This window comes from Lolium rigidum, chromosome 4 (assembly GCF_022539505.1).
Source record: "Lolium rigidum isolate FL_2022 chromosome 4, APGP_CSIRO_Lrig_0.1, whole genome shotgun sequence".
Classification (NCBI taxonomy): domain Eukaryota; kingdom Viridiplantae; phylum Streptophyta; class Magnoliopsida; order Poales; family Poaceae; genus Lolium; species Lolium rigidum.
The window spans coordinates 149548629-149558573 of NC_061511.1; the positions used below are offsets into that span (position 1 = coordinate 149548629).

The window sequence follows — 9945 nt, forward strand, 5'->3', positions numbered from 1 at the left end:
TTCTTTGAGATTTAGACAAACAGACAATCTTTTGCATGCATATGGTACAAAGGCTGAAAACTCATTCCCCCATTCATTTAGTTCTCAATCCTGGATTGTAAAAGAGCCATCTAAATTGGAATAGTTATCAAATTAACAATCTAATAGAACATGTGTATTTATTTCAATTGAACCTTTTAAACAAGCCACAAATTAACAAATTGCAAAACTTGAATTTCGACACATAATGAAACGTTATGATTGACAATGAAATCCATTGAAACTTGCTTTTTTGTCAATATATTTAATGGTTTGAACTTTAAGTCAATTGCCAATTATTTTTGTAACTCTGGTGAACCAAGTTTAACACGTGGTGAAACAAATTGTTTGAAAATATTTTCGCAAAGGTTCATAGTGTTTTTCAAAGTTTCACTATGTTTCAAAGTCATTTTTCAAACATTATTAAAATATATTCAATATTGGTATTTTTTGAAGTTCTCCTCACTAGGAACCTAAATATTCATACAGTTTTCAAATTGAACGTATGGTTTCAAATCTACAGAAGTTTGAAGTTGGGAATTAGATACTCTAAAGTGAGAAAATAGAGAAAACAAAAGCTAACACAATTGTGACAAAAATAGAAGAATAGAGAAGGTGGTACATGCAAAAGTCACCAGACTTGGGATGAGGAGCTTTTTTTTTTGAAACACAGTACAATCAAAGGCGCTCATACATACGCGCACACACTCACCCCTATGAACGCATGCACGCACACCTTACCCCTATGAGCACCTCCAAGATACTGCATCGAAGAACTGATCCGGCGGGTCTTGAGATTGACGAAGTCACCACAGGCGCCTCGCTGTCGACGGGAACGTCGCCTCCCACTGAAGAATATTTCACCTTTATGAGACACCAAAGTGTCAAATCTGAGATTTGAACTCTGGTGGGTTGGGGGTGCGCTGCCCTCCTAACCATCCAACCACAGGTTGATTCTCTCGGGATGAGGAGCTAAAAAGTGCACTAAATGCTACAATGGGTGGCAGAGCTGGCCACCAGATTGAGCCCTGGCTAAACAAATGTCCCACTAATTCTTTTTCGAAATTTCACCGATGTATTAATAATAATCCTCAATAGTAGTATAAATAGATCAAAAAGTAATACAAATTACAAATAGGTATTTGGACCACCTAGAGAAGACGACAAACAATAGCACGAGCCGAAGGCGTGCCGTCTTTCCTCGCACCTCCATCACCAGAGTTGGGCAAAGCTTGTCGTAGTAGAACTTAATGTAGTAGATAGATGGGAATTTATCGTGCTAACACTACTAGGAAAAGGCTTACCGCCGGCAACCAAAAAAGACTTACCGCCGGCACTTTCGAATTCGCCGGCGATAACCTCGCCGGTGGTAAAGTGCTACCGCCGGCATATTCGTAAGCGCCAGCGGTAAGGTGGAAATACCCCCGGCGGTTTTCCCAACTCGCCGGCGGTAATAGGTACCACCGGCACCTTCCAGCTCGCCAGCGGTAATTTAAGTTACCACCGGCAAACAGCCCTATGTGCCGGCGGTATGTATTTTAGGATTTAAAAAAAAACTGACATTAAATCACAAAACCTTCAGATATAGAATAAAAAATCACTATTTATTCTATACGCTCTTTATTCTATACGATCCAAAGTTTCTCTACATAATTGTATTTAAACTGGACAGTAATTACAATTTTGCTCATATTACAATTTTTCTCCGACGTGCTCCTCCGCACACAATATTCCTCTAGGTTCACTCCATGATCCCCAAATCACGCTCCGCTCGATCCTCTTCCTCGCTGCCCAGGAGCACCTGGGGGCTGCTTCTCCTTGCTGCTCGCCTCCGCCACGTTCGTCTCCGATTCCGGCCAAACAACACTGCAACATCATGAAAAAAAAGATAAGTGACCTGCCATCTAAGGAGTTACCATGGCAGCATTTATGTTTAGAAGGCAATTTGAAAGAAAAAAAAAGTAAGGAATATCTTCCTGCTATTACTACCAACTACTGCTACTGAATTATTATCCAGGAGTATGCTACAGAAAACACTAATGGCAAGTCTGAAGAAGAGCGGTAAATGAAATGCATGGGAGTTTCAGACTACCTATGAGACACAAAAGTGAGCTGATATATGTGCCTGGCATTTCAGACTAAGCAGGTTTGTGAAATCTATCCATAACCCAGCAGTACCAAACTATCCGGCCGAAATTAACCTCCCCAAAGCCGCGACCAGGAAGTGGAATCTAACCCAAGACAGATGGATCGGGACCAAGCAAGAAATCTAGATTCTAGAGGGATCGAGGGAGGGAGATCGACGCGCGTACCACCAGCATCCTGGTGCTGCTACTGGGGCTGCTGCTGCTGGCCCTCCTGCTGCTGCTTGAGGAGGAGCTCCTCCTGCTGCAACTGCTTCTTCTTGAGCTCCTAGAGCTGCTTCTTCTCGTCCTTGGAGAGGGACCGCGGGACGACCTCCTTGGCGACCTTGGCGATGGCCTCCTTGCCCGAGGCCTCGCCGGCGAGCTCGAGCAGGTCGAAGATCCAAATCGCCGCGCCGGAGACGCACCGCTGCGTGAGGTGGCGGCGGTACCAGTGGTGGGGAGGGGGAGAGGAGGGGAGAGCGTGAGGAGGAATGGGGGATGTGGGGAGGTTGGGCCGGGAAGCACGGGGGATGTGGGGAGGTTGGGCCGGCACCGTTGGTCGCTCGCTCGCGGGGGCCTCTCGACGGCCGGCGAAAATGAAACGGGAACGCCGGCGGTAATTTTGGCCCAAAATAACCCACAACAGACTAAGTTACCCCCGGCGCTTGCAAATCCATCTCGCCGGCGGTAATTGTATTATCCCTGGCATTTACGAGTCCAAATCGCCGGCGGTAATTGGAGGCCTGTCCGGGTGGTCTCGTCCCACCTTACCGCCGGCATTTTCGATTACATTTCGCCGGCGGTAAGTGTCCTACCCCCGGCGACCCTATTTAAACTCGCCGGCGGTAATGCGAGGCGGGCCTAAAAGGCCTTACCGCCGACATCTTTAAATCGTAATCGCCGGCGGTAAGAAGTGCGGCTATAAGCCTTTTCCTAGTAGTGTAAGACCCCAAAGAACCATCGCATCATAGTAGCAACCATCGTCAATGATGACAACCGTAAACCGGAAGAGACTGACAAAAACCACACCAACGAATACTAAAACCGACCGGATCCCAGGAGATCCACCGGACACACAACTCCACGCACCCTCCGTTAGCGCTAGATGCACCACCGGAACGAGGAAAAAGCGTGGAGTACCTTATTCTGATTGCAGGATGCAGTCGTCGCCTCATCATTCGGAAAAAGACATTGAAAAACAACATTAAAAAACGAAAACTCCCCACCAGTGAGGGGCTATGATCCGCCACACCTCCAAGGCCTCGAGAGAACCGGAGCTAGAGTGGACAAGAGGCGTCGCCGGCGAGGAGAACAGAACCCTAGATGGGTTCTGGCCGATGCCTCTCCTGATCGCCTCTTCCGCTCACGCTCACGTACCGGTTCGGTCTACAGGATCGATATATATCTTGACATGGCATATCTCCATTCAAAAATATATGTTCTTTAGCCATACCACGCCAAGAAAACTTGCACTTTAACACTTCAAAATGTTGTTTATAGTAATCTCAAAACGAAGAAACACTCGGGTATTTTTTTTTTTTTTGAGAGAAAAACACTCGGGTATTTGTGTATCTGTTAGCAATTCCTATACGTAACACGAAAGCGACTTGGTACCATAACTTGCTACTAGTAGAAGACGGTAGTGCAGTGCTTCTATTCATTAGGAGTAATTGCGAGCGACAGATTGGGAGAAAGGAATAAGATAGATAGTAGTACTGCCAATGCGGTGGCTCAACCACTCTAGCTACACGATCGATCGGGCCACGCTCACCGGCCATCGCCCAACCCCTTTCTCCAGTGTGACAAAGACTTGCTCGATTATTCACGTAGCCATCGTAGTAACAATTGAAAATAATACAAGCAAACTCACAGAATAAAAATAGATACATGCATCCAGGCATGAGCATGAGATGCATCAATATGCACCGGCGATCACTCTCGCTCACACGGTCGCGTACATATCGATCACTTTTCGTCGTTGGCGTCAGCAGCCTCCGGCGCGGGCACGGGCGCGGCCACCGGCGCGGCTTTTTCGTCGACGGCGGCGTCCTCGTCCTCGTCAGCGAAGGCGGCGGCGGGGAAGGAGCGGCCGATGCCGACGCTGGACTTGAAGTAGACCCTCTCGCCGCCGTCGACGAGGCTCATCTCGACGATGGGCACCCACATCAGCATCTGCTTGCTCCGGACCCCGGTCATCCGCTTCATGCGCCCTTCCTCCACGTACGCCGTCACCTCGGCGTCGTAGCGCACCCGGGTGCCCGTGCCGCGGAAGTAGTGCTCGTAGGCCTTCCCCTTCTCCTGCCGCATCCACACGTAGCCGGTCTCCCGCACCAGCCCGCACTCCTCCAGCCCGCGCATCGGCATCACGCCGCCCGGGAACCCCAGCCCCTTGAGCATCTCCTTGGAGTGCGCGTAGCACGCCTCCGCGCCGGTGACGATCTCCGCGCCCTCCCGCTCCTTGTTGGCGGTGGTGTTGCCAGCCGCCGCCGGTGTCGCCTTCGAGACGGTGAGGGAGGCCATCGTCGACGGTGGTGCTGTGTCGTGGCTAGCTAGAAGGTGGACTGGAGCTGGCCGATCGAGCTGTGACTATCTGTTATGCAGGTGGAGGCGTGTACTGCTTGGTGTATGGTGAGATATGCAAGTGAGGTTCGTGTGGGAGGGGTTTATAGGAGGAAGGGGAGTGGCCGGGTAGGTGGCGGGGAGTTGAGCTAGCAAGCTAACGGTAATGGCGGATTCTTTTGTTGGTTGGGTAGGTCACCAAGTACAGGGGAGAATGTTCAATTTAAGAGGGCTCGTACCATGTGTTTGCTGTCGAATGGCTTCGGCGTTCACCTAAGCCCCCATCTAACCCTGCTCAAATATACTGTCAGGCGTTAATTCACTTACTCCTTTTTGCATTAGAGCTAAAGAGCAATGTGCTCCGTATCCTGCCTATGGGGTCGATATGGGGTTCCACGCTCTCTTTTTAAACCGAGAAAACACCACAAATCGGCATGGCCGGTAGTTTTTGTACGGTGAACCCTAAATTACGTCCCTTGAGCGATATATCTACGAGTTTTCGGGGGGATTTGTGTTGCCCAATATTTACATTCCTCGCACAACCCACTCCATGTGCACACCTACTCCAGCCATCTCCCCGGTAGATCCGACACACTCACAGCCAGATCTATGCTCGAGCCAAGATGTGGTCGGTTAACAACTCCAGAAACCCAGCGCGCCGGAGCTTCTTCCGCCTCATTGCGAGGAGGATCGGAAGTGTCGGACGAGGCGCACCGCTAGGAAGTGGCATCACGGGCCACGCATATCGGTGGCCTCTTGTGCTCCAACCCAGCCACGTGGTGCAGCATTAGGGAGCTCACGGAACAACACCTGCCCCACCGCACACACAAGGTGGAGGCTAGAAGCTCACGGGCCGCTGCACGAGCTTCCCCTTCGCTACCCAAGCTGCAGCTAGCGGCCTCCGAGGAGGACGAGAACAAGGACAAGGAACTAAGGGGCATCACTTTTGCAGAGTGATGCATCCAGTATGCATCTACTTTTACCATCACTTTGCTCATTGTTTTGCCAGGAATCTCACCCAAACTTGGAATAAAATTCCTAGAACTGATGTTGTTTTTAGCAAAATCTTTTTTCTATCTTTTTGTGCAAGAAACTTGGAATTAAATGTGAGGAAAAATATCAGGGTGGTTTTTGTGCGGGAGAATTTCATCAAGGCAAAGAGGAGCTCCAAAAAGGCCAATGAGGCACCTGATGGGGCACATGACGCGGCCCCACCCTGTGGTCATGCCATGGTGGGCCATGTCCCCTCGTGGCTCGCCCCGCATTCTCCTTTCACTGAAACCATACATATACGAGAAAAAAAACTGATTATTTCCAAAGAATAGAGCTATTCATGACCTTGAGTGCCGTCACCATTGAAATCAAGTTTTTGATATCAGATTGATCTCTCTCTCCACCCGGAGAGGGGGATTTGGAGGCCATCAACACCACGCCAATCACCACCGCATTACCTTCATCTCCCATTACCATGTGTAAGTAGATCTTTGTATGCATATGGGATCGATGGGAATTGGATGAGATTGATCATGTAATAATGCATAATAGCTGAATTTATCGTTGTTTGTCTTGTGAATACTTATGTATGTGTGTTATTGCACTTGTTTTATTTCTTGTTACTAGGACATGAGTAACATGATATTGGTGTTGAACTTTTATTGCTCATCATATATTTGAGTTTGGTATAGATCTGCAATGTGTTATAAATGTTATTGTGTGAAACTTGGGAACCCTAAAGGTGAACATCAAGGGAATTATGCTTAACTTGAGGAGTGTGTGTGTTCATGAATTGTTAATGCGTTGATATATATGTTTTGACAAAGTTATCCTTAATTACTCTAAGTTCGTAAAGCATGCACACCGAAATGGGAGGGTAGAACAATAGATGTTGGGCAAGTTCTCTTGTTCCCAATGAAGTTTAGTCAGTCCTATTTTGTGCTCCCACGGAAATTTAGTCTGTATGTTTTTGTGTACTGGATGAAAATTATGAAACTTTCAATTATGTGTCGCAAACTACATCAAGATTTTGAATGTTTGCCTTATGTAAGAGTTTATCACCAAGATTTATGTGCTTCAGTGGTTGTGTGTGTTCCCTAATTGCCGTGCGAAAAATTTCGTTGTTGAGGAAACGCTAAATTTGTTGCACATGGGTCTCAGGCCAAAATTTGCTTGATTGGTGTGGGCCATGCAAGGTTACAAGTGGAAGTTTTTTCTCCACTTGAAGATTGACTTTTTGCCTGTTGTTCAAATGGGCATGGACTCAAACCGCTAGGATGGGCCAGTTGGTAAACAATCTCTGCAAATTATTTAGATGAATAATAAAATATTATGGAAAATTTTGAACTAGAATATAAGGGGTACAAATTCTTAGTCAAAATGGTTAGGCCTGGCAAGCAAAATTGAAGAATGTGGATGTGATATTATTTGTATACAAGAAGCAAAACCTGAATTACTCGATATTGATTATATCCGATGTCCAAGAAAAATCAACAAATTTTATTATTTACCTTCTATTGGGGCTTCTGGTGGTATTGTTATCATCTTGAATGACAACATCTTTGGAGGAGTATTAAGTTTTCTTAATGGATTCTCTTTGTTAGTGAATTTTACAAGCACTATCCCAAATGAATCATGGATTTTGACAAATATTTATGAGCCTTGTCAGACTAGAAGGAAGGCACGTTTTCTTGATTGATTTGCAAACATTGGTATGCCACCGGGCACTAATTGGTTAATTGTAGGTGATTTAAATTTTACAAGGGAACCAAGTGATAGAAATAAATCAGGAGGAGATGTGAATGACATGCTTCTATCCAATGAAGCCATCAGTAACTTGGGTATTATTAAGTTGCCACTAAAAGTTAGGAAATTCACTTCGAGTAATATGCAACATGATCCTCTTTTAGAGAGGCTAGACATGATCCTCTTTTAGAGAGGCTAGATTGGTTTTTTACCTTTGCATCTTGGACATTATCATATCCAAATTCTATTGCCTACCCTTTAGTCAAACCAATTTCTGACCATAGTGTGATTTCTATTGGTACAAAAATTTCAAGAGAAAATATATTCAGATTTGAAAACTATTGGCTACAACATAGTGAATTCATGCAAAATGTACAAAATGCTTGGAACATTCCAGTAGGGCACTTGGATAGTGCAAAAAAGTTGAGTGCCAAACTAAAAGTATTAGGAACAAGCTTGAAGCTATGGGCCAAGAATCTGCCTTGCCTATAGAATTTGATTGCAGTTGTAAATGAGATTATTGAGATTCTTGATATATTTCAAGAAATGAGAACTCTTTAAATGGAGGAAATTTGCTTGAGGGAATGCTCAAATCACATGTTGTAACTCTTCTACAAAACCAAAAAATCTACTGTTAGCAGAGAGGAGATGGGAAAAATAAGTGGATAAACTCGATAAGACTAGTTTTGGAATTTGGTATCTCGGCAGTGTTACTAAAATGGAGTCCATGAAAAAAAATCTACTGTGGAAGAGGAGTTAGGCAAGTGGATCATTTATCTCCTTTGATTTTTGTACTTGTAGCAGATCTGCCACAAACCATTTTAAATAAAGCACTTCAGCACGGATTGCTATCTCTTCCAATCAATTGCCCTGCATGCCAAGACTTTCATGTAGTCCAATATGCATATGATACTTTGGTTATCTGTCAGGCAGATGCTACCCAACTTATGTGTTTGAAGGCTCAAGTCAAACATGGTGCATATGAATGTGGATGAAGATAGATTGCAACACTTTTCTAGAACACTAAACTGCAGAAAAGGAAGCTTCCCATTCACATATTTAGGTCTACCACTAGGCCTCACAAGATCATCACTGGAGTATTTCTTACCTATGGTATAGAGAGTTCAGGAAAAGGCTTTATCGTATTTTTGATTACCTAAACTATGGTGGAAAATTACTAATGGTGAAATATATGTTGGCTTCACTACCAATCTTCTACATGTGTTGTCTGGATGTTCCCATTACTATAAAAGAACAAGTTAAAAAGTATATGAGGCATTGCTGATGGAGGAAAAATCTGAAGATGTTTAATCTAAAGGATCCGCTTTAGTGGCTTGGAAAAAGTTCATAGACCAAAATGGCAAAGTGGCCTATGCATTCTTAATTAGGATGTTCAAAATATTATCCATGCAACTTCCATATATAGAAATTTGTTATTACATGCAACATCCATAAATCACCTCATGCATACACTTTTAATCACTAAAAGTTACAAACATAAACTTTTTCAGTGAAAACTAGAAATTTGTTGCCGATGTCTTTTACTTTGATTTACTGTTTTGGACAACTGCTGCACTTCACAACTTTTGCAATGCACACGTATTGTTAATAGTGACCGTCTTAATTGCTAAAAATGTATTTGTCTGCTTGTGCTCCCATCGTGTCAAACTATAAATTTACGCTAATACTTCCCAAAGAAGATTTCAGTGACCCTTACAGTTGTGGGTAACAAGATATTTTCTAGCACCGTTTCCGAGAAGTTTAGCTTTATTGGTAAGACCATTTGTGTTTCATTTACTTGTTGCACTTATTTATTTATCATCGTGGAAAAAGATAAGGATTCTGAAAAATGTATTGTATTGCCTTGCACTACTAGAGGAGGAAAAAAAGGCCAACTAGGCCACATCTTCTCCCAATGCTACTACTAATGTTCCTAAGGTAATACCTACTGTTTTCCCTAGTTCACCATTGTCTAGGCCATCATCTACTGATGATACTACATCATATGAACTCGAACCTGCTATTGAAGAAACTGGTGATCTTTCTAGGTTTTTAGAAAATACTATCGAAAACCAAACTGAAACGGGTCTAGCCACTGGTGGTAGTCAATGTAGCTCTTATGAATCTTGATTCAAATGATTTGGAAGCAATTGATGCTTTTGTTAAAACACATCTTGCTACTCTACGGTGAGTTTTCTACATCTACTCTGGCAGATCGAAGTTGGTCTGCCTTGCACCAAACCGACGCATGACGTGTCGCACCTGAGTACCTGACCTGAGTCGAGGCCTCGCCGTGAAGCCCACGAACACGGCCCGGTCGGCCAGTATCGCACGCACCACTTCATCAAAATCGCGAGACGAGACAGCGAGAATCGCAGACAGAAAGTAAAAGTAAAAGGACAATCCCGGAGGCCGGAATCCGAAATCGATCGAGGGAACTGGAGGTGGGGGATCGCGGCGGCGGCGGGGGGAAGCACCGGAGGGCAGCCGTGGAGCGAGCGGG

General features: G+C 44.9%; 1 protein-coding gene across 1 annotated transcript; it reads right to left on the reverse strand.

The window, feature by feature from the left end:
• Nucleotides 1–4109: 4109 nt before the first annotated feature.
• LOC124647620 lies at nt 4110–4722 on the reverse strand. The gene has a single exon (XM_047187533.1). The coding sequence runs from the start codon at nt 4662–4664 to the stop codon at nt 4110–4112; it is 555 nt and encodes a 184-aa protein (XP_047043489.1). The 5' UTR covers nt 4665–4722.
• Nucleotides 4723–9945: the final 5223 nt, after the last annotated feature.

Bases quoted from the DNA above. Each gene is read 5' to 3' on its own strand.
- LOC124647620 (XM_047187533.1), bottom strand. From the start codon at position 4,664: ATGGCCTCCCTCACCGTCTCGAAGGCGACACCGGCGGCGGCTGGCAAC.